The sequence below is a fragment of the Haliotis asinina genome, chromosome 12 (genome assembly GCF_037392515.1).
Source record: "Haliotis asinina isolate JCU_RB_2024 chromosome 12, JCU_Hal_asi_v2, whole genome shotgun sequence".
Lineage (NCBI taxonomy): Eukaryota > Metazoa > Mollusca > Gastropoda > Lepetellida > Haliotidae > Haliotis > Haliotis asinina.
In genome coordinates, this window is record NC_090291.1 from 7,638,798 (window position 1) to 7,665,132 (window position 26,335).

Sequence of the window (26,335 nt, forward strand, 5' to 3'; positions counted from 1 at the left end):
ATGATACCAAAAGAAAGCTTATTCGTCTGATGTCATTAAAGGACATTTACAGGTGGAGTGCATAAGAAAGGAGAAGAAAAGCAAGATTTGTTGATGTCAATATCCAAATCTTGCTTTTCTTTTCTTTAAACTCTTATTCGTGTGGATTGTTTAGACACACTTCAAAACACATACATGCTCATATCTGATGTAAATGTTAGAACAGGGTTATCGAACATGATCGATATTTAACTTTGTGAGAATTCCCCTGGCTCATTTGATTCATAACATAGACTGTGTACTGTCGGGGTTTCTGATCTACCTGTGAAAACAGACAGCAATATAGACAGCATGACTGGGGCGTCACGATGTTGCCACCATTACATATAAAGCATGTACAATATTATATACCGATGTGATAGTATTATGTTTTATGGGCCCTGGCCTAGAATTACTGACATAGGCCTAAATCTGTCTGTGTGATATGTACATGTTCCGCATGGTGAACCTTTGATGAACATACACTCGGCCTCATGTGGAGTTGAGTCACTTTTCCTTTATCACCGTTAAATGGGTCAGGAAACAAAATACAAAGAGACTTTGATCGAAAATAGTGAAACTAACAAGTAACGGAATTACGTACATCACCACCATGCAGCGCGTTAGTGGTGTTTTTCTTTATAGAAAGCCAATCCTAAAGTAGGTCACAAAACACTTTCCCCTGAGAATATTTGCTGATGCCTGTACAAATACATTTCGGGAAAGACTTCCACCCGTAACCCCCGTTTTAAAAATCGTATTTTCGATTCGTGCATCTTCGATTTTATATCCGGATCATACATGACTTGATACTTAAACCTTTTCCTGATATCTTAACATATTCCCCAATAATATTGATAACATACCAATACGAACAAAATTACGAAAAGCATGAACAAAGATAAGTATATGACAGAGACGTTTTGGGGCCCAAGATTAAATTAGTGGGAAAAAATAGTTAAATATTAAAATTCATAAAAATTATGTAAAAAGTAAAACGTCCTTTCATATATTTGTGACGGTATATACTTTGATGTCCGTTTTAGCGCCACAAGCCAATGTGCTCTCACGACTCTATGTTCACTTATTTCTTGTCGTCAGTATTGTATTGCCCTCTACGTGTTTATCTGAGTCAGCTACAACTGGTCGAACTCTTCCGACATTTCACAATGAACGGAAGACCTAACGCATCCTCTACATCCGTATATGCGACAGTTTCGATGAGATTGTTTGTTTCCATGCATAGTACAGTCAGTATAATTATCATTTGTGCACCTTGATGGGCACAACCGTCCAATCTGATATTACTTTATAAATAGTAACTTTTCTGAAACATATAGGCAAAATGATATTGACCAAGCCTCGCTGGGGCGAGTAATACCTAACAAGTACAAATACACTATGAACATGTCGTCAATAATTTTTCATTTTTTGTCAGTCTGTGTCCATACGCTGAGCAGTTAGTTTAAAAGCAAGAGGTTCTGTGTGAATCAGAGCAGATGACATCATGCCCGCGAGAGTCGTTTTCCACTGGTTGTGAATCTCGTGACAGTCATGGATCTGGACACTGTAGTTTTCAAGCTGAATTATTGTCTCAGTAATTCGTATTTAACTTATAGTTCCATCTTAATGTGAAACACACACACACACACACACACACACACACACACACACACACACACACACACACACACACACACACACACACACACACACACCAGATAAATGATAAATAAAAGAAACACACAGGTGTAAAATCAACCGTTATAGTCTGTTTATTTCAAAGCATGGCCTGGGGTGAACTGCTATTCAAAGTTTGCCTTCGTGATGTTCTGGATTTCATACCTTAGATGCAGAGGGGCAGCGCTGCCATTCCGTTAACTTTATTAGATATTGCTGGTGTTAGTCGGTATTCTGTCCTCATTCTTCCTCTGCTCGCGTTAGTTCATAAAGGGCTGCAAGCTGGGGTTGGCGCTGTCGTTGATGTCAGCAGTTCACTTGGGTTCAGACAGAAACAGATGCATGATGTGGTTATGTAGAAAGGCTCCGTCGACGCAAGTCGTGTGCGCAATAGCATTGTTGGACATCATTGTTTTGAAATTACTGCAGCTATAGTCTGAAACAGAAACTGGAATCCTGTCAAGGTCACATGACAGTTAGCACAAAAGATGCCTCCTCAATGATTTCAACAAATAGCTTAACTCCATCTTGTTTTAGTGACACGCACATGTTAATGGTCAAGATACATATCTCTACGTTTAACTATACATAAGTAAATTCCTCTAATAAGCGCCGAAAAATAAGCAACAGTTTTAGAAATAAGCACAGTACACATAGAACGTGCATTATATTAATAATATGTAATAAGCGACGAGTCAGGAGATTGCGTTGGTTAGAGGTTGCGTCACTTACTGTCTGTATAGCGTCTTTTTATGTCTAGGACATTCATGGACAAAGCACAAAAACACAAGACAATAAAGGGTAGCTTTTCTGGATTTATAGTCTTTGTAAATATTTGTAATGCACGGATCACTAGCATAAGTATGATTAAAAATTTCTATCGGAAAGAAGTTAATTTTATCTTTCCTAGGGATAATGAAACGGGCACTGTCAATATCTTTAAATTGGTTTGTTTTGTACTAGCACTTGTTTGATCTCGTTACACGGCCCAATTAATGTTAAGTGTCACGGTGTCCTAAATCACTTACATATGCTAGCCTGTTTTCACCAAACATCTCAGCCAAATTTCGCTGTGATTCACAAACTTGCGTAGAAGGTCAGATCTTTGCTACTGCACAACAGAGACAAGACATAGATGCCGACTTGAGACACAGTGTTGGAACGGCTTAAGTTATAAGTATGATTGGGGTAACGACCTGAGTGAGATACAGGTATGACTTGAGTAACGACCTGACATACAGGTAAGACTGGGGTAACGACCTGAGTGAGATACAGGTATGACTTGGGCAACGACCTGAGTGAGATACAGGTATGACTTGTGTAACGACCTGAGTGAGATACAGGTATGGCTTGGGTAACGACCTGAGTGAGATACAGGTATGACTGGGGTAACGACCTGAGTGAGATACAGGTATGACTTGGGTAACGACCTGAGTGAGATACAGGTATGACTTGGGTAACGATATGAGATTCAGGTATGACGGGGGTAACGACCTGAGTGAGATACAGGTATGACTGGGGTAACGATATGAGATTCAGGTATGACTGGGGTAACGACCTGAGAAACAGGCATGACGGGGGTAACGACCTGAGAAACAGTCATGACGGGAGTAACGACCTGAGAAACAGGTATGACGAGAGTAACGACCTGAGATACAGGTATGACGAGAGTAACGACCTGAGATACAGGCATGACTGGCGTAAAGACCTGAGATACAGGTATGACTGGGGGAACGACCTGAGAAACAGGTATGACTAGGGTAACGCCCTGAGATTCAGGTATGACTGGGGTAACGACCTGAGGTACAGGTATGACTGGGGTAACGACCTGAGGTACAAGTATGACGCGTACGGGGAACGGTTTGAGATACAGGTATGACGGGGTAACTACTAGAGGTAGATGTATGACGGAGAACGACTTGGGATACAAATAAGTCGGCGAGTCCGATTTTCGTTGATCTGGTTGCTGAAGGTATGTGCAAAGCAGTGCTGAAATTGACTGTCTTAAAACTGTACCCAAGACGTCAACTACAACGACAACATGAAATGTCTGATAACAGTATCAGAAGACCTTTGGTTATTGATGATAACCTTGTTACAAGATCATGTGATAACAGCGGTATCGCACAGCTGTACCAAGACAGTATCGCATGGGTACACAGTCAATAAACAGCAAAACGTCAACAGTTTGTATGGAAACATAAACAGTGTTGTTCCTTGATACTTTAAATTTCATCGACGGACATGAAAGTACTCGCATGCCTTGTACTCGTCTACATGAGCGTGGGGTTCATGGACGGCAGGCTCCTCGTCGAAGAAGACAAAAATACAGTTGTCATTTTCTCCGGAGAGTTAAAGATTGAGTTATGGAAAGACCCGTATCACATGGCTGTGTATGACAACATGACAGGGAAGTCTATTGTTACTGAACGTTCTGATAAAGGACATCGTCTTGGTTATGGAAGGTGGGTCGGGGAATATTTCCACATCTATGAAGGTTATTTATGGAGACTGGGAGAAATCGTGGAATGGTACGAGGCCACCAGCCTTGTTTCGGTTAGTTACGGCTCCAACGACGTCACGGCATACATCGCTACCGACGATCCGAAGAACAAAACAATTGAGCTGAGACTGTACGACCTTCGTCAAAGACAGCTGTCCTTCTCCTTCATAATACCCGACGAGTCCATGAACAGAGTGAGGTGGACATTAGACACCCCTGACAGCCAACACGAAGGATTCTATGGGTTTGGTGAGCGCTTCAACTCTCTGAATCAAAGGTTATACAAGGTCGGATGTTGGACGCAGGACGGAAGTTTCAGCATCGGCAAACTGTTTCCCGACTTCCGGTTTCCTGGAGGTGAATCCAGTACGTATGTACCCATGCCGCTTTTTCTGTCCACGAAAGGGTACGGCTTTCAAATGGACACAACATATAGGGTGGAATTTGAGTTCTCTCACGTATATATTGCTGAAATCCAAATAGAATCCAACATTTTTGCAGCAACTCTGTTTGGAGGTCATAACGTTAGGGACTCATTCAACAGAATCATCGAGACGAATGGGCGCTCACTTATACCGCCAAAATGGGCGTTCGGACCGTGGAACCAGCTAGACGATGAGGTGGCGGGAGTTAATATTTCACAACGCACACAGGACATGCTCTTTAAATATGATATTCCTTTTTCAATGAACGTTAATACCATGCATTTTCTCCCAGGAGGGGTAAACGAGAGCCAGTACCCCCAAATCCTGGCTCGGAACGAGAAACTGCTAGACATGGGGGTCCCATCGACAGCATACTTTAACCCAATGGTTGAAACCTCCTATGGTAACACCTACATGGAGGGTGCAGCCAAAGGATACTTCACCAAGAATGAAACTGGAGATCCTTACCAGTTCCTGTATATAGCCGCCCATATATTCCGGGTCTCGCAGGTCGACTTCACCAACCCCGCCGCCATCACGTGGTACCAGGGTCTTCTCCAGCAAGGAATGGACCTCCAGTTTAAGGGATGGATGTACGACTATGGCGAATACACGCCGTCTAACTCTATCAACAGTCTCAACCAGTCGGGTTTGGAGTCACACAACCAGTACCCTCTGCTCTACCAGAAAGCCTGTTTTGACCACCTAACAGCAAACAACACCCCCGGGTCCCCATACGCTCCTGATTATGTTTACTACGTCAGATCCGGTTACACTGGGTCCCAGAAGTACACATGGGCTCACTGGACTGGGGACCCGTCTTCTGACTGGTCTCGAGGCAGCGGAATGATTGCACAGATGAAGGGAAGTCTTAACATTGGTATTTCCGGTATGCCGTTCTCGGGTTCCGATATTGGCGGGTTTGAGTGGTATACAACCCGTGCTCCGAGTCTGGAGCTGTGGGTTCGGTGGACGCAGCTTGGAGCCTTCAGTGGACTGATGCACGAGCAAGGAGGCGGAACGGGCATAGGGGCCAAGACACACATATTCGACACTCCTGTGGGAACACAACTGTGGAGAAAGTTTGCTAAACTCAGAACGCAGCTGTTTCCATACATCTACACACAAGCCCATATCGCTCACGAAACGGGTCTTCCGCTGATGAGGGCACACATTTTGGAGTTTTATGACGATCCAGAGGCTTTACTACCGGAGGACCAGTACATGTTTGGAGACAGTATCCTAGTCGCCCCAATACTCGATGAAAACTTGACAGGTAGGGCTGTGTACTTGCCCAAAGGAGAAACGTGGATTGATATCAGCAGCAACATGACGTATGACGAATCTGATGGGAGATTCCGCATCGGACAGTCGGAACCACTCGAGGGAGGAAAGTTCGTAACAATGAGCGCTCCATTAGACACTATTCCTCTGCTAGTTCGGGCAGGGACAATCATTCCAGCGTTCGATCCCCGTGTCCAAGTTCTCAGGACAGCACCACACCCAAATGTTACCGGATATGACGAAATAAAGACTCTCTACTTGTGGGTGTGGCCAACGTCGACCGACACATCGTCAGGACATGACTGGCAGGGCAACACCTTCAGCACGTCGCCGATGTCGTTGTCAGCAGGGAAGGGCATCGATGTAGCTCTGAACGTGACGTCGCCTAATTATGACACTGTTATTTGCCAGATTGCCATCAATGGGGGGCGGTCAGTGAATACGGTGACAGTTGCTGGAGGAGGGCCATCACTTACGGAAGTGTCCACGTGGCAGGCGTTGGTCGACGATGCAACCGCTGTTGGTGTTTGGACTTTTGATGCCCAAAGACATATTCTGTGGATTAAAGATACCACCAAACCTGTTCTAATTAACGCTCTGTATACGGAATAGTCTTCGATCAGTCATGTTTCTATTTCATTTTTCATATTCCTTTCTGAGAGATAAAGACTGCATGAGATCAGTGTCTTCGTCCGTCCACTGTTGACGTGGTGTCGGGGCTAGGACCTGAACAATACGGATGTGTGTACCATTGCAGTTTTGGTTTATTTATAGCATTAAAATACTTTCACTTGGTTTTCGAAAATGCATAGAAATGGAAACAAAATTCATTTTGACTGATTTTGAATTGTTGGCAATCAGTTTTCACTTGTGTAGAAAATGATAACATCAGTTGTGTAGAAAATTATATCACCAAAGGTATATTTCCTTTAATCGTCACCTAAATGCTTTGTTATATGCACCCGCCGTGATATTGGAATGTTGCTTCGAGCGGAGTGAAACTAAACTCACTCACTCACTCACTCATCGGTGGAGCACATATCAGTTGCGCAGCCAAAGCATATAAAACCCGTTTATAATTACCATTTTACTAGATGATTTCTGATGCGGATCTTGGTTCTTTGTCCTTGTGACAAACATGGTGTAGTCAAGACTCTTCTTGACACAAATAGTTACACCAGAGGTTGTTCTTATGACAAATAGGGTGTAGTCAAGGTTCTGCTTGACACAAATAATTACACCAGAGTTTGTTCTTATGACAAATAGGGTGTAGTCAAGGCTCTGTTTGACACAAATAATTACACCAGAGTTTGTTCTTATGACAAATAGGGTGTGGTCAAGGCTCTGCTTGACACAAATAATTACACCAGAGTTTGTTCTTATGACAAATAGGGTGTAGTCAAGGCTCTGCTTCAAGCGAATACTTATATCGGAATCTGAAAGGAACTCAACAGGGCAAAAAGTCATTAGGAGGCTGGGTGTGTTGGTGATGCTGCCAGATGTTGCCACTCAAGCTTCATCCCTATCCATCTTGTTCATTTGCTGTTTTATGCTGGAGAATATGACACAATTATTTTACAAAATATTAGTTTCAAGTATTCGTCAAATTCAAACCTATGACTCTATGAAGTTTTGTGACACACTAGCCATAGAATGCGTTAGAGACCAAACTAACAGAAACTGCAACATGCCTACGGCGTAAAGCATCTTCAGTTATCTACTATCGCAACTTGCATACCATTACCAGCACGTGCTAATACTTCTATGAAAAGTCCGTTCTGGTCATGCGATTTGCTTTGAGGTTTGGACGACTATAAACACAAGGGCAACGAGTCTATATCAAAAAGTGCAGTTTAAATATAGACGGAAATATATAAGGTCCGGGGATATTGGCTAATTTGATGTGGTGTAATATATACTGAAGTACTTTAGAAACGCATCACGCATTAATCAGTACTTATGGAATATGCATAATGACGTTTGAATTGTGCTTGAAGTAATGTGACCACGGAGACCCTCAGAACCTGGGGAAATCTAGTCTTGCTTCATTTAAAGTTTTACAATGCAGTGAGGGCTTGGCAGAAGGGAAAATACTGTAGTTCAGGACTGTGAGACAGACTTATATTGACTGTGTGGAGGCTTTGAATGCGTGTGAAATTGAAGTTTGACACCCGTCAATTTTATCGTTAAAGTTCAGCGGAGGGACAGTGTAAGACGGCGCACCCTGCACGCAAATATGTACCACAACATTTTACGTCGCTTCAAGCAGTATTCAAGGAAACACAAGGTTTGTCCTCACACATTGTGTCCCTACTGGGAACCGAAACCGGATCACTGGACGAGCGGACACTTTGACAAGAGACTGCCAGTGTCTCATGGGATTAACTTTGCCTCTGATTACAACTCTTTAATTTTTGGGGGTCCTAAAATCAGTTTTGAGGTAAATGTTGCTTGGTTGACCTGTAATAGCACTGTATGGCCAAATTTCTTTTTAGTCATTTATATAACGAAATAGAACACACTGACAGTTTGAACATGTTTATGTTTATGTTTTCCTCTGTCGGTACAGTAAAGACAGAGGCGTTTGAAATATCGTATTCAGCGTGCAAGTGACAAAAACAGAACAAGTCACTGTATGAGCAAATCTACAAGGGTGGGCACAGCTTTTTGAGAGGGCGGTCAGTGCACAGTTCATTTTCACTCCTTTTCAAGAGATTTTCAATTCATTTCTTTGAGCAGAAGGGATATGCCAAGTACATTGTCCATTTAGTCTTGAAACTTGTGTAGCGGGTGTATTTTAGTGTAAATATATTATTTTATTCTCTCCATTTATCCCCTCCTATTAGTCATGTTATTATTAGACACTTTCAGGGTTAAGCTTTACAACTTGGCCACATCAACTAATTGCCCAGGCCATGACGCTTCTCGGCTGATGATTGATCACACTAACTCAATGCACAATTTCAGTCAATCCGCACTGACTCTTTGCCATGTAAACACAGCTTGGACATTTGACATTAAGGTTAGTATTCATTTAATTAACCTAATACTGCATGTAATCCTTGCGGTATCTTCATAATAAAAGAATGTCTATTTACTATCATTTAAACAGGTAGTACATTGTGTAGCATGTAACAGGGCAACATGTAATTATGTTAGCTTTCCAGTCCTAGGCAATAAACATAACAGGTATCAGTAATATATTCTTATCTTTAGTATCCTTTCGCTAAATGTGTGAGATGAGAGGACGTGTTTAGATATAAGTTGCTATGTTTTAACTGTGATAAATATAAGTGTAATTATCCATGTGTGGAAGTAGTTTCAAGTTCTTGAATGTGGCCCTAAATCTACTCCATATTACTCTATGATTTATTATTTGATATTATAATACTGTGTCCAATTGGTGTACATCCTTGTACCACCCACAGGGTATGTGTACATGTTTATTTTATATCTATGTTGTACATGTATATACTATCGTCACGCAGCGAATGGAGAATCAAGTATTTGTTATTCTTACGACTAATGAGTAATGATGTATAATTATCTATCCTAAGTGTACTGCATTTTATGCATTATCATTACGATATGCGTAATGATATAATATTTAATATATAATTCTAATGTTCTTTATGAGTAATAAGTAACGTTATTCATGCTTTGAGTTAATACATTATTCTTGGTATTTATTCCACTGTATTTACCCTTGCGTGGAATTTTGTGTCATGTATGAATTACGTATGATGCATGTTATACAATATCGTATTCATTGTTATAGGGTGTCGCTTACTATACTCTCCCGGCCGAAATAAACAGACGCACACCCAGCAGTGTATTGGTAGTTTTACCCACATTGACCCGGCTATACTTGCTTTGGTGAAACTAAACCGTGTGGGCAGATTGTAAAGGCGCTTCAGTCAGTGTGCGTGGTCATACAGAGTTGCGGCCCTTACACCGGGCAGACGTCATTTACTTTTCAAGACAGTATTAAAGAACGAAAGAAGGTTTTGGACCAACAGATCGTTGCAAAGGTGGGTATTTCAAAATGTTGTTGAATTGCCGTATTCATCTAAAAAAGCTTGTGTTTTGAAAAGCACATGATGCCACCTTTGCATTTGAAAGAATTTCTTTCTTTTCACGGGTCATATTTTGACCAACTTTATAAATGTTTCACTTCACAAAGATGTCGTTACAGAAGATATAATACTAATAGGATATAGATGACCGTACCTTCTTTCTGTATTATATCATTCATATATGCCTCAGAAAAAAATGAACAGTTTACGTTTTGGAAATTAGTTCTATGAAACAGAAAATACAGTCGTTTCTTTAATTCAACCGACCACACACATTTTTTTCATCCTGATCCATTTTTTTGTCGTAAACGTACAAGGTCAATTTCTTTTGAAATATGACAAAGCACAAACAAGAAATTTGGGCAATAACATAAAAGTGACGCATGTGACATATTAATACAGCATAATCTTAACATATTTGTGATCAGAGATCTTATGATTTTCTTTGCAATATATTCATAGCATCAAGCAACATTCTTCACCAGGGTTATAGAGAAATGAATCGAGGTGTGGAGACTATACATCAACTAGATCTACCGTTATTATGGAACAAGAATTATGTATTATGTATTATGTAAGACAAGAAAAAATATGAAAATATTTTTGTTCTCCATAGTGGATCTCACATCTGGAATGGCTAATGCTACATTTATTGAACAATATTTATCTGTTTTTATCATAAATGGTTCTCATGAAATAAACAAAAAATTATAAACATTTCATGGAACGATGGAACTGAGCTATGAATGATTGGCATGTTTAACACTGTAGACTGTGGTAGATATCTGTGTTAAAAAAATTACACAAGAACATACTGGCATATATGGCATACATAGAACATAAATAAAGCATCATGAGAAACAGATAAAAATCTTCAAAAGTGATGTTAGACAATAGTTTTCAAGCAACTCTGCCAAATCATAATATTAAAGTATCTGGTTTAACTTCTGTATGTCATCTTCATGAAAAGAATGAAAAACAAAAACATGAATAAGTACTTCTTTTTTCATGTCTTAAAGAAAACAGTGTTCATGTATTTCTTTTTTTGCAGATGGAATTTAATTTTATGTTAATTTGATTTTGCACAAATAAATGTTCCTGGTGTTTTCAGAATTGTTTTAGGATTTTGTATGAGGATGACTGTATTTTAACATAATGAATCTGTTAGCAGTAGTTGGAATGTTTATCCATTATCAATGGAGGATTTACAAGTGTAACAATCTCAATACATAGGGAGAAAATAGTTTGTCCTTGAATATTTTGCAGCATTAGCAAAAGCACTTAAATCAATAATGAATATTTGATTTTATTGTAACAAAATGAATTTAACAAGTCATTAATTCTAAAATTTGTATATGTTCAATGCCTGAATAACCATTGTATAAAAAGTGTAACAACAGTAAACTATATTCAGGAACATAACCTAACAATTCATAATCCGTACAATAGAATTACATTTGCGTTTAATTAATTAGCAAATATTTCTCATCTAAACTATTCCTTAAAATGTGATATACAGTATGACACTATAAACACAACATCTAACAGTTACTCACTAATAGATTGCCAATGTTTGTTGCAAGTATGTGACAGTTACTTGACCTTTGTTTTAGAACCCCAGTGCTGTTAACAAATAGATTTCACAACTCTTTCCATTCCTCTAACAGGGTTCTCCTTGACGCGGAAAACCTGCGTATATAACGCTGTATATATTGAAAATATGCATAGAAAACAAAGGCTGTGTCACTTCTGATGCAATAAAATCACTACTCAAAACCACACCAATTATATGCTGTGGGCAATAAATGTAACTAAATTGATTTCCGATTTCAAATGATTCTAAAGTACACACAATAAGGCTTTAGAATTCAGACTTACCTGACAAAAATATTAATAGTATTAATTAATAGTTGAAAATTGATGATCTTTTTAAATTGCTTGATCCCCAAATTTTGATGTTGACTCCCTCCAAAAATTTGGAGAGTCAACCTGACCCCCAAATATATGTCTAGGGGGATCCTGCACTAAAACGTTTTGATTGATCTTAAAATGTTGCTCAACCAATGACCTTTTATCAGTGTGTGTTCAAAATGCTGCCAAATACCTCTAAACATATTCCCGAGATTGTATAAAATTTCAAATTTGTGAGAGAAAAAAATACTGACCTGAAACCAATGTGATTGCTCATGGCCTCTGTTCCAAACAATTTGACAGAGACCAGTCATTTGTTTTAACTCTTATTAGCCCGGGAAATGAGCGGGAGCCTGTACAACAAGGGCCCCTCCCTCATGAAAAATCAAACCAATTTTCATATTGTTTAGGCAAGAGTTACTCCTCTTAGAATTAGAAATAAGTTGGCCTGGACATGCTAGTAAGACTTTTGCCCGTATCCCCCCAAAATGAGGAAAAAGTTCTGGGAACCCCCTCTGCAGGTCGTATTCCATGGGTTTGCCCAAAACATGATTGTGGGTTTGAATTCCAGTTTTTCTCCAAAGTGGTAAAAATCTAAGATTGTCCCACATCCAGATACCATAATAATTACCACATCATCATCATCATCATCATCATCATCATCATCATCATCATCATCATCATCTATTTGGGATGACATTTTGTCAGTGAAATACAAATTCCTACCTGGGATTTGAACTCACTCTCTCAGACTAGGGCACTTACTCGCTTGTTTAATTCTCTGTATTGTTAAGCTGAGAAGATAATGAGAAACAAAATCAACATCCAGCAAGTAGTCAGCATTATCAACAGTATGGTATAGGTTTACATTAAACAAATTCTGTGACAGTCCCATGGGTATTCTTTAGGGAAGTAGCTGTTTCTGGTTGAATCATACGTTGCAACCCTGCATAAACAACACATATTTTGACCTTCAACTCTGTGTTATGAAATTATGATCAAACTTGCCATTTTTTATTGAAGTAGTTACTGGATAGTGATATAATTTTTATGAAATATAAATAGGGAGCATATTCTATTAGTAGTTTGGTTAAAAACAACATGTGGACTTACAGTGATGCTTGCATACACCATTTCATCTGAACTCCGTCACTCACTCAGTCACTCACTCATATGGGGGATGAGAGATAACCAAGTGGTTAAAGTGTCGACTCATCAAAGTAGACGGGGTCTGTTAAACATGTGACATATGATATGACATGTGTATTAGTGCAAATTCATTCATACACAGATGAACAATCCAACCTTTGTGTGTGGAAGACATGTAATTTTGATGAAAAGGAGTTTATTCAGTGTTCTATATTTTTTCCACTATATACCTGACCACTGTAAAATGTTTCCAGTGTATAATTGTTTAAACTGATGTAACACCCACCCATTAATACCCACGCTCTACCCACACACCCTTCTCTATTTCTGATCAATCTCCAACAACACCTGAGACAGGACAGTCAGTGTATTTGCATCTCAAGGTTTTTATGAGTTGATCACATATTCGTAAACAACCATTTTTAGAACTGTTGGCCGAACTGAAAATAAAAAAGACTACAATGAATCAATTCCTGGGAGTATCGTAAAATATTCTTGTGGCTTCATGAGAAATCAATACAATCAACCAATCTACAATACAAAGAACTGAAATGGACACACGTGAGATTTATAGCCAGCCGCGCATTTCTGTCTGTGTTCCACATCTCACATCATATCCTTTGATTTACACACAGCATAATTACTCCGTATTTACCTGCGTGACTTGTCACTTCATTAACACATCTCTCCATCACGTGTGTTCCCTCTGAAACGGAGAGCCGAGTCGGTATTGTGTGGGGAGTGTGTGGAACTCCACTTCACTGTGTCTGACATGTGTGCTGGACATTACGGAACAATGTCGGACCGAATCAGGCCGTTAATACAGACATAATCAGAGAGATTATGTTACCCTAACCCAAGCAAATCATGATTATACAGACAGGAACACCTTGAGGCGAGATCAGTTGTGTGTTGCCAGGATTACTGACATATTGTATGGTTTTTTTTGTGATAAAGCTGATTCCTTTTTCATGTGGATTGGTGTTATGCCAGGCTTACATTGGAAGGAATAGATTCATGTTTTTTTTTGTAACAAGTGCCATCTTTGAACTATTTGAAATTTCTATTACTCACCAAAATATTTTCCTGTTTTTAGTAATGGTCATTCCTGAATGTTTTTGAATCTGATGGTTTGAAAGTATCTGTCATGTTACCAAAGCTTTTGAAGTTTCTTGAGGAAATAACCTGAAATTAATTCTGGAATCATAATAGTATTTTTCTTTTGCCACCGACTTGCTTCCATTTGGGCAGTAAAATGGGATATATCATTGTTGGTATGAATAAGTTTTTAAGTAAAGGAATGTCTAGTATAAAAACATCTTGTACTGTTTCAATATTTATAGAATGGAGTTGGTATTCAGTAACCCACGTAATTTGACTTGGTCAGTGCCCTGCAGACAGACCACAAGACAGGGTGTGTGTGATATATGGTGGCAATGTTGACGTGACAGCACTTGGTGTAAGGCTGCTTGATTCCATGCTGCATCCTGAAATCCTGTTTGAAAGGTTAAATAAAACAATGTTCATGAGTATGCTATGGAAACATTTGGGTCACACATATTTATACCATTGTGACCTTCTTCATACAACTGACACAGCTGAAGGTATAATGGACACTTATCTGTGTACAATGCATTACTTAAATAGTAACGCACAATGTTGTATTTGTTACATTACTAAGGAGACCACTGTATGGGATAGCCATCTTAGCTGTGCAGAGTTGCATCTCTTTCCTCAAACTCTTGATTGCAGGTTTGAATGTCAGTTCATCCGAAATATTGGTTTGTTAGTGCCGTACCCAGGCTCATGTATCTGCATCACTTCTTCTGGCACGTGTGGTAGGGTATTGTGCTGCAAATGAAATCTCTTGCTATATGTTGGTAACGAAAATCCACAGTTGATGAGGACGATGATGATAATGACGGTGAAAGCTTCGGTCTTTAATTTTTTCTGTACCTAATATAAATGACAAGTTTCAGGAAAAACATGGCAATTAAATGTGCAAATGTCGCTTATACAAAATGTCCCATTTCATCCACAGTTCCAAGCTTTCATACTCAAGATTGTTGTTGGTGCCATGGTATGGTACGTCTTCGTCTCCTGCCTAACATTGGGAGAGCAACCCAATGCTTCCAGGAACACTGCCCTTCTGACGCTGTGGGAGGTGGGTGATGCAGGATGCGGCAGTGCTGGGTAGGGTTCATCTACAGGGTATACGTTCTGATAAACTTCCACTATACCCAGTATGCATCCATGGCTTGACCCAGTGATTTTATTACCTCTTTTGGCTTGCTTTTATCCAATCAGGTTTCAACGCTGGGAAGATGAGCATATCAATTTCATCTCAGTTTTGCTCCTTAAATTATCAAACCATTTATCTTGCCAACACAAATGATGCTGAGGTTCTCTGAAAGATGTAGAAGGAGTTCTAACATGTATTTTTTAATGTTTCGGATCTGTCCATTTGTCTGTATGAGTAGGTTCAACTAGACACTGCTTGCTGGGAGAAATCCCAATTGCTATCTGGTTTGTGTGTAAAAGAGGACAAGGGCTCTGAGCTGATGATGAGCCTAACCAGTTTGGGACAATTTATGAACCTATCATCGTGCTATGACTGTTGTACCTCCTGTACTGTAACATAGGCTTACAACAGTCTTAGCATTATCACAAACAAGACACTGGCTGCCCGGGTACATTTATTTTCATGTTTAAATGCCAATGATAATGAAACCATGGACAGTCAAAAATGAGGCCAAGATGCTGGTTTGGCTAACGGATGGGAGTAAGTGTTTCAGATTCCATATGTAGATTAGATTAAGGAGCAGTCCCAGTAATACAGTTATGTGTAAGCTTGCATTAAGATAACCCTATATAGAACCCTCAAGTGTTAAGGAATCTTCAATCCCCTTAATTTCAGAGTTGAGATGGGGATGAGTATCGGTAGTGTGAGCTGAGAATGAGATGTGAAAGAAATGGATGTGATTGTTTTATTAAATATGTACTCTGTTGTCAGTCAGTACTGGTATTGCCGTCACTGATGACTGGTCAATGCTGCCTGGGACTTAAAAGTACATAGGTACTACAGTAAATGTCAGCTGAAGATTGATAACTGTTGTTATATTTTTAAGGTTGCATGTAGGTTGTGTATTACCAATAGACAACAAAACAACTGTGGTTTTTACCTGGCTGCATTGAACATCTCTTGTATGTTGAAACATTTGAATTTATGAAAATATAAGCTATTAAAATAAACCCTATATATTAACAAAATTACATTTTGGGGAAATTTGGCTCTCATAGGAACTTCGCCATCAACAATAGATATAAGAAATAGAAATGTTCATCAATATATCAATATTAGTTACAGGTATACTGTTATGGATTGTTCAAGTTCTAATACATGTCAAGAAAATCTTGAACTATTTCACAACCACAGAAATACATATTTTCAGAAAAGTAGTCACATTTACAGATATTTTGTAGACTTTATGTTTAACCCCATGGATGACACAGGGACATATATGTCCCTCCTCTACACCCCTCACTTTGAAGCACAATAAAATTCTAAACATACCCTGCACAGTTATATACTTCACAGTTTTGAATTCTGCGGAAAATTCCCCGTTTCCTGATACCATCCACTATTATCTCAGACCAAGCTAAAGTGCTTAAAATTGCCTTTCAAAATAGGCTTCATCGTAAATGTTGTCATTTTTCACACTGTACAAAATAGTGATTCAGAGCATTATTTGCACTATGTTTTGAAATGTGAAAATCAGATAATTACGAGGAGTATTGAATTTAAAAAAATCATGGCATATTAATGATCAAGTTTTCTTGTAACCAGTAATGATAATTCTGAAACGTCGCCGATGAACCCAGAATCGGTTGGGATGTTTTCAAAAATACACCTGTAAACACGAATGCCGAAGTGCGCTTTCTGCCATATTGGATAGTGTTTACAAAATCACAGTTTGAGAGGCCTATTACATCATGTATATTTATTTCATAGTCAGCTGCAACAAGTGCATCATTGAATTCCCCAAACATCTTAGAATCAAATTACAAATGGTCATTGTCACCCATACCAACTGTCTAGATAAAATGCAACGAAATATACTTGGTATGAAAATGAAAGCTGTGTTCGAAAGACAGCGTGTGTTTGAAATGTAAACAAAGAAAAATTCCCATTTTACACTGCGTAGCATTTTAGGAAATTTTCCAGCATCCAGCCGTGTAATCATTGCTTAGAATGGTTCAATACGCTTAGAATATTCAGGGGAAGAATATCGTAGCAAGAAACAGTAAATTAAAACTAGATACACTGCAATCATTTGATAATTCATAAGAAGCTCTCATTTAAGTGAAGTGTGATGCCATGACTGCTGCAAAATCAAGCAGAACGACAATGGTGCGTGTCTACATTTCTGGCTTCTTCCGTTATTTACAATGCAAACAATAAAAACATATAACAATACACAGATAGTCAAAATAATTCTGGATACTTACATCCTACATTTATGAACAAAAGATCACTGAATCAATTATAGAGTCCTCATAAAATCCTGTGTACCCTTGTCAGCGAAGCCGCCATTTTGAAAGAAATTGGTCACGGGTAGCTATGTCACACGTCAACATTGTTTCACATATTAGGCAATTTCTTTGAGGTGAAGGTCGGTTGAACAAGAGTAAACACAATGACCATATCATTCTGATTGCACTTTCAGTATTGTGATGTATATTTTGCATATATTCAGATATTTTTTCATGAAACTGATTCAGTACCGGTATATCCATTTTCAACACCATATCATATGTGGATACAAGGTATGTGTTTTTATTCTTTGAAAGCTTTTGATTGGGAAATTGACTGGGAAATAGACTGTGTTAGTGTACTATACCACATTTTAAGCCTCTAAGCCTCTTAAGTGTTGGAAGATCACACGTAGCCAGTACTACAACATGTGCTTTGGTTATCTTTGATGTACAATATTCAATACGTTGGGATAAATATTGCAGTTTCACATCTCAGGTTAGTAAACAGCAATTTAATTCCAACTTATAAGTAAAACTGATAATCTTAATGAAAATGATTTGTACATTTCATGAAATGTAGAGGCACACATATGTAAAGGAATTGTTTTGTTCATTGCATTGGTTTGTGTCATTTTTATAGGCAGAACAATTGTGAATATTGATTGACCAAGAGTGAGTTTGTCAAAAACGTTTTATGATTCATTATCATCTTTTTAGATAATAAAGTCAATTCAAATTCAATTAAAACATATCTGATGGCAGAATATCTAACTGAAACAATGTTTATATGAAAATATGTTAAAAATATATAAAAAAGGTTATGTCTTAATTTGGACAAACCTTATGTCCATATTTCTTATTGTTCTGTACTGAAAAAGCAATCCCTTTGTACGTTTCATTACATACTTATGAAGTGAAATAATTACATAATCATACAAAGAAAAATCTATTTCCTAAATGAATATTCTATTAATATTCAGGTGTTGTGAAATTTTCATTTACACCAAATTGATGCCAGACAAGTGAGCATGTTGCTCACAGTAAGATACGTAGTAAAACCGTGTAATTGTTGATAAATTCAGGACACTATTTTAGTGGTAAAACCATTCATTTTATGTTTTGTCTAACAAGTGTTGAATTCTGACACAGAAGCCGAGATGTTTTACAAATTGAGTGGAAATTTAGGTTAGATATATACTAATCAGCAAACCTGTGTCGTCTTTTTCCGACGTCACAAAATGCACAAAACATGCCATGACATCAACTAAAATGTCGCATTATTTTAAGTTATTTCATCACATTTGAAAATGTGGCTGTCACTCTATTAATAATGATGCAAAATTAATCAAAATACATCTACACAAACAGGAGAATATGGAAATCAAAGAAGTACATTATGTATGGGATAGGTCCATCCAAATCGCTATTACCTGCTTTCTGATGTAGTACATTGGCATGTTTTGTCACAAATTGTGAAACTACCAACAGGTATCCTCTCATATGGGGGAAGTTTTAATTGGAATAATTTGGTTCACTGTGAACAAAACATAACGAAAATATACAGTCTGAATCCACAGGAAATTCTCTCCATGTTATCTGAATTACATTGACCTAATATAAAACATAGTGGAGTTATGCCTCCTTATCTTTATACGTGCATGACCTCACTGTCGATGTTTGATGTCATAGAAGAAAATCGATTTTTGACATTTATTGAAGGTCATTTTTTATTTTGTGAGTATGACGTTATACATTAGCAGATACACCCATTTCATATACACTTATGTCATTCAGATATCAAGCTGTATTTCCTTCGCTCACACTTTCCGTAAAGATGACAAATTAAAAAAATCGTAGCAGAGTGCTGTTATTGGTGCACGAGAAAAAAACAAAGCAATTTACTGTTTTAACGCACACAAAATTTTTGGACAACATTTAACAGTGTCTATTTCTCACACCTCTGAGGTAGTCGCAGTTATATTTATACCAATGGGATAGGAAATTAAATATTCTACATTTCTGTGTAATTTTATAGCTGTACGCAGATCCAGGACCACACAAGCGCAATTCTGAAACAACATTCACTTTTCAAACCTTACGAAAAGGTGCATCTGAAAAAAACCTCAGCATCCAGAGGGTTAAACACAAGATGAAGTGCAACCACAATCCAGTCAGTTTAAGGCTTGTCAGTGCTGTATCCATGGAAGATTCTTTGGCACATATTATTGAATTCTTGACTGATCTAAAGAAGGATTTTGAACATTATCTGATGTCTGTTCACATGAGGGAGCAAGGATGAGTCGATTGAACAAGAATAGTCAATCCTGTTAGTAAACACTGTTAAGCAGTGGTGGACTCTCACTTTGCCAGAGTCAAAGCAGAGGAATCTTGTTAAGACACCTTAACAATAACACAGTAGAGTCATAGCACAAACAATGGAAAAAGCACATTTTACCACTGCCCTCTCAGATATTTGCAAATGTTGTTGTGATGATACAACAAACCTGTCTGGAAACTCTCTTTTTGAAAATTTCACTTCTTTACTAAATGAGATATTTTGATGTTTGTGATCTGGGAATCATACCATCTGCAACTGAGTCCGTGATGGTGGCACCAAACCAAGTAACAGCTCATCAGCAATGAAATACCAGCCAATCCCTATTGCTGTTGGTGAGAGTTTACTTCATAGGTATTTAATGAAATAAAGGGTAAAGAAACAACTGTGATATTAGACCATAATAGCTGGAAGTTGGATATTGCGGAAGGTAATTACAGATTCTGGAAGTGATACAAACCCAGTGTTTGCCCTCACAGGAGAGGTAAACACTAATTTCCTCTGTGTTTGGATAAATGGCTGAATCTGATCAGTGACAAAACTGTGTTTACTTCAAGGTGTTATATGGATGTTTGGTCTAAAACAGTTGTAATTGTCTGAAAAGATTTTTATGTGGAGATTTATGTATCCAGTAGCCACAGAAATGTGATCTCCCGACAAAGAAATCACAAACAGCAGTCAGTGTCACCAGTAAGTAGGAAGGAAAATGTTATTGTTTGTCGACAGAAGTAATTTCAGATAAAGGATACAGCGTCTTGTAAAACACATTAAGCTTGCTTCACGCATGTGCCAAAATATTTTCTCAAAAGATAATCATGTCGATAATCATTTTGTCACTTACTTTAATATCCTTTTGATTGTGCATTTGACTTGATTTTTATAGTAGTTTCTGCTAGTATCACTACTCACTATGAGGAAAGAGTGACAAGTTTACTCACACTTCGTTAGGGTAACATACATACACTTTTAAAAAAGTAACACAAAAAAGTAAAGTTCCCTATAAATTTTGATATGCTGAATATATTGTGTTATGGAACGTACAAAATGCATTTTAATCACTAGAATCGTTTTGAAATCAATGACTTTGTACAGAGATTGGTAACAGCAAAAAAAACCAAAATGCAATTGCTGTCATGTTTAGCTACTTATGCAAAGGCATGTAATGTGTATGCTAAAAGACACAAGCACTTTAAAAGTGCAGGATTCTTGTCTTTTTATCTCTTCTCTGCATCCTCAGTACAGGATCTCACAGGATCTCGGACCAGACTGTCCAGAACTGTCTACAAAATACGTCCTTTTAGAGGCATGACTTTGTCCAGGCAGGGTCCACCTTAGGGACAATGGAGACCCCTATGCTTCAGCAATGAATCCCAATTCATGGTCTGTAGTCAGGGTGAAAGGGCTTGTGCCCACCACTGAAGAGATGAACACTTTGCAGTAAATTGCACACAGGAAATTAACAAATTTGGTGGAATAAGTGTCATGATGTAGGCAGACATCTCTCATAATGCTGTTTTCCAGCAGGACAATTGCCCATTGTCACACGTTACTAACTGTATGCGATTTCAAATGTGATATTGGGATGTTGATGACAGTTACTAAAGCCTAGGTTGCTGTTGTGTATCTGTACAAAATTTCAAATTTCTCTCCTTTTAAGTTCATGTAGTAAATATCTCTAAACAAAATCTGGCCTTGTATTACTTGGTTGAAGAGGATTCAGGATATATCCACCAGTGATGGTCATAAGACAGTGTATAATTAGGAATTAATATGTCCTAACAGTCTTGCTGTTCGTAATATCAATCAGTGGATCGCCTGATCCAGATTTTGTGATATACAGGCTGCAGCCATATAGCTGTAAATCCTGGCATGTATTTGATCCCACCTGATTGTAGGCGATGAACTAATTATCCTCCAGACTAAACATTAGAAGGATGCTGCAGAGCTCTGTTGGCATCATGGCAAGCACCATTAAGCTGAATTAGGCACAGAATATACGTAAAGCAAGACTGGTTCCAACAGTCTGCAACAAGGTTGTGCATCTAAACAGTTTTTCTTTGAATTTTGGCAGTGAAAAATTTTGAAACAAATGTGTAATTCAATTGTGATGCTTAATTAGATATTGTTTTAGTGTTGTTCTTTGTTTACTTTGCATAACATATTCTTTGGTACTATTATGGACAAACAATTATCTAATTATTACAACAATGTGTCTATGGCAGAAACTTTGAGGGAAAATATATGATGGATTTTGTAAGGTAATTTAGTTTACTCTTGCATTCATATAGATATACACTTGGCCTTTAATGCAGTAATGTCAACTATGGTTAAACCTATAATATCAGTCATTGTTTTGTCTAGTCAAGACTTGATTATTTACATACCATGAACATATAGTTGTTACTGTGGTGAGTGAGTGAGTGAGGGTGAGTGGGTGTGTGAGAGTAAGTGTGAAAGTGAGTGAGTGACAGAAGGAGGGTGGATGGGTAGGTGTGTGAGAGTGAGTAAGGGTGGGTGGATGTGAGTGAGTGAATGAGAGTGGTTGTGTGAAAGTATGTGAGAGTGAGTGAGAATGTATGGGTAGGTGTGTGAGAGTGAGAAAAGAAGGGTGGAGGGGTAGGTGTGTCAGAGTGAATGAGTGAGTGAGGGTGAGAGTGAGTGAGTGTAGACAGAAACAACGAGTCTGACACAAACGAACATATCGGTTATGAAACTTGGTGTCCAACTCTGAAAGGGTCCAGAATAGAGAGGCAGTGGTAATGAATGTTATGAAAAACTTGCCATTTTCAGTTAGTGGAGATCATCATGAAGATCAGGAAATGAATCACAGAGGTAGATGTTTTTCAAGGCAGGGTTTTGAAAACTATGGATTTAAGTCGCGACAGAGGAAGAGAAATCTGTAGCATAGCAGCAGCAACGTTGTTATTAATCTGATACAAAAAAATACAGAGGCTAAATAACACTGAAGAAAGGAGAAGATTCAAGTTTTCACAATTTGAAAATTGGAATTTCATCAGACTGTAGTTAAGTGTCTCTAGGAAGGCAGGAGTGAACAGAACAAGTCTGATGTCTCGGGTTGTACAAATACTCGTATATTTGTGGGGTCTTTGAGGCAAAGTGACTAGACTGAAATGCTTCTTGATCAGGAGTTGCAGAGACACAAATACTTGATTTCAGGTCTGAGTGATCACTTGTCTTAGATTGACTTGTAGTCAGCTTGGACTGGAGTGCACAGACAGCTTAGTAGTTTACTCCAGGAATACAGAGTGAGTGAGTGGGTGGGGTTTAGACCCACTTGGACTGTTTTGTCATGACTACTTTGCTCTTTGTGGCAGGACAGCTCAAAGTGATATACGTGGCATTGATGGTGCTATATTGATGAAGGCAAATTGTGATTGCAAACATAGAATAACGATCAGTGCAAACTGGGATTAGGACCCCTGATCATAACACCCATGTCTGCACTGAAAAATATAAAGTGTAAAGCTGAGAAATAACAGTCATAAAACACTTGCTGATATACATAATTCCTTCACTGATCAATATAACATTGTAGGGAACAATTTGTGATCACTAGCACCAGACTTGGGTGGCAAGGATCGTGGTGTTTGTGCACATGCTCAAGGTCATTAAAGGTGTGTGACACTGGAGGGTGCCATTATGAATATACTATACACAAGGCCAGGATGTATAGATGTGTAATGGCTTTATGAGATGTTAATAACACTGAAGGGTGCTGTTATGGTGATGCTATATATGAGGCCAGGATGTGAAGATGCGTAATGACATTGCGACATGTCCATTTGGTAGTAACACTGGAGGGTGCCTATGGTGATGCTATATATGAGGCCAGGATGTAAAGATTTGAATGACATTGCGACATGTCCATTTGGTAGTAACACTGGAGGGTGCCTATGGTGATGCTATATATGAGGCCAGGATGTAAAGATGCGTAATGACATTGTGACATGTCCATTTGGTAGTAACACTGGAGGGTGCCTATGGTGATGCTATATATGAGGCCAGGATGTAAAGATGCGTAATGACATTGCGACATGTCCATTTGGTATTAACACTGGAGGGTGCCTATGGTGATGCTATATATGAGGCCAGGATGTAAAGATGCGTAATGACATTGCGACATGTCCATTTGGTAGTAACACTGGAGGGTGCCATTATGGTGATGCTATACACAAGGCCAGGATGTATAAATGTGTAATGACAGTGAGATGTCTGTATGTTATTAACACTGGAGGGTGCCATTATGGTGATACTATACACAAGGCCAGGATGTATAGATGTGTAATGACAGTGAGATGTCTGTATGTTATTAACACTGGAGGGTGCCATTATGGTGATACTATACACAAGGCCAGGATGTATAGATGTGTAATGACAGTGAGATGTCTGTATGTTATTAACACTGGAGGGTGCCATTATGGTGATACTATACACAAGGCCAGGATGTATAGATGTGTAATGACAGTGAGATGTCTGTATGTTATTAACACTGGAGGGTGCCATTATGGTGATACTATACACAAGGCCAGGATGTATAGATGTGTAATGACAGTGAGATGTCTGTATGTTATTAACACTGGAGGGTGCCATTATGGTGATACTATACACAAGGCCAGGATGTATAGATGTGTAATGACAGTGAGATGTCTGTATGTTATTAACACTGGAGGGTGCCATTATGGTGATGTTATACACTAGGCCCGGTTGTATAGATTTGTTATGTTGTCATGAGATGTCTGTATGTTAATAACTCTGGAGGGTGCCATTATGGTGATAGGGTTTGAATCTTCAGAACAAATACGGACTCACTGACAAAACAGGATTTATGAAGAAAAGAAATTAGTTTAGGCATGACATATTATGGTCAGATGTCAATTACGCCCAGAGAAATATTAGATTTATCCTTTCATTTCATTACAATCAATTTGATTATTTAAGCACCAGCTATAGAGATGGTACTTTCATCTTGAAGTGGGTAACTGGATCAGCTTGTCACAATAATGTTATTCACGGTTGGAAATGATGGTAAATTCTGGTAAGCTGTTGTGGGGAGACTGAAGGGGCTCTTCACATTTCTTTATCTGGAGGTTATGGTGGCATCTTCCAGTGGCATTTTAAGAGCTGAAGTGTTTATCAAGACAGGGTTTCAAGTTTGTAGCTCCACCTATACATGTTCTTGTACCTTTAACAGACAAGTATAGCACTTGCACAGATTCACCTGCATGGCAATACCTGATCTTAATTACCTGCACCGAAACACCTGCTCCAAAATATTTGCACCCGCATACCCATACTGAAATACCTGTACTGATACTGTGCTGAAATACTCATGTCAAAGTACCTGTGCTAAAATACCTGTGCTAAAATACCAGTCGTGAAATACATTTGCTGAAATACCAGTGCTGAAATATGTTGAAATACTTGTTGTGAAATACATTAGCTTCAATACCTGTGGTGAAATATGTTGAAATACTTGTTGTGAAATACATTAGCTTCAATACCTGTGGTGAAATATGTTGAAATACTTGTTGTGAAATACATTTGCTGAAGTACCAGTGCTGAAATATGTTGAAATACTTGTTGTGAAATACATATTCTGATAAACTCTTGCCAAAATAACTGTAGTGAAAGTGAATTTTCTGAAATATGTTTGATACACTTTCAACTGTACTGTAATACCCTTGCTGAAATACCTATACCCTATACTAAAATACCACTGATGAAGAAAACACTCTGAAATACCTTGGCTAAAATACCTGTACTTAAATATCTACACCAAAAGACATTTATTGAAATAGACTCTTATGGAACCATCTGTTGCATCACAATACAAGGCCTGAAATACCTGATACAGTGAACCATCATTATGTAGCTTCTTAAGCATGCCACGACCAAAGATGCAGTGTGGGGAACCCTTAAGAGCCAAAATAATTCATGAGGAATTTCACCCATAAGTCTGGAAATAAAAAGGTGGCAAATAAGCTAATGAGATTTTATCCCAATTCATGGTATGTATGTTTGTACAATTGCTACTTTTGTGATATATGTCAGCAAATGATTGTCACCATTCTGCAGTTAAACTTCACTTCTGAAAAAACATAAATGTATACAGATTTCAGCAAATTGCAACAGCAACCCAATTAAACAACAGTTTGTTGTGAATGTTGAGATACCGTGTCTTTCGCCTTCAAAAGGATTATGTTAACACAGTTTTGCATGTTCCTGTTAAAGTGGCAACCGTATTACATTGACAACAAATAGGGCTGGGACAGGACCAAAATTTGTACCCTGTACTCCACCCCCTATTGCCCTACCTTACCTGGATATTCATTATGTTAATTTCTGATATCAAGTTTGTAAGAAGTGGCAATAAATTCTTCAGCTTGGAGGCTTAGAT

The 26,335-nt window shown here is 38.4% G+C and overlaps 1 protein-coding gene across 1 annotated transcript; it reads left to right on the forward strand.

Annotated features, from left to right (window-relative positions):
- The first annotated feature begins 3,843 nt into the window (after positions 1-3,843).
- On the forward strand, positions 3,844-6,592 carry LOC137258549 (sulfoquinovosidase-like). The gene has a single exon (XM_067796257.1). The coding sequence runs from the start codon at positions 3,943-3,945 to the stop codon at positions 6,520-6,522; it is 2,580 nt and encodes an 859-aa protein (XP_067652358.1). The 5' UTR covers positions 3,844-3,942; the 3' UTR covers positions 6,523-6,592.
- The last annotated feature ends 19,743 nt before the right edge of the window (positions 6,593-26,335 follow it).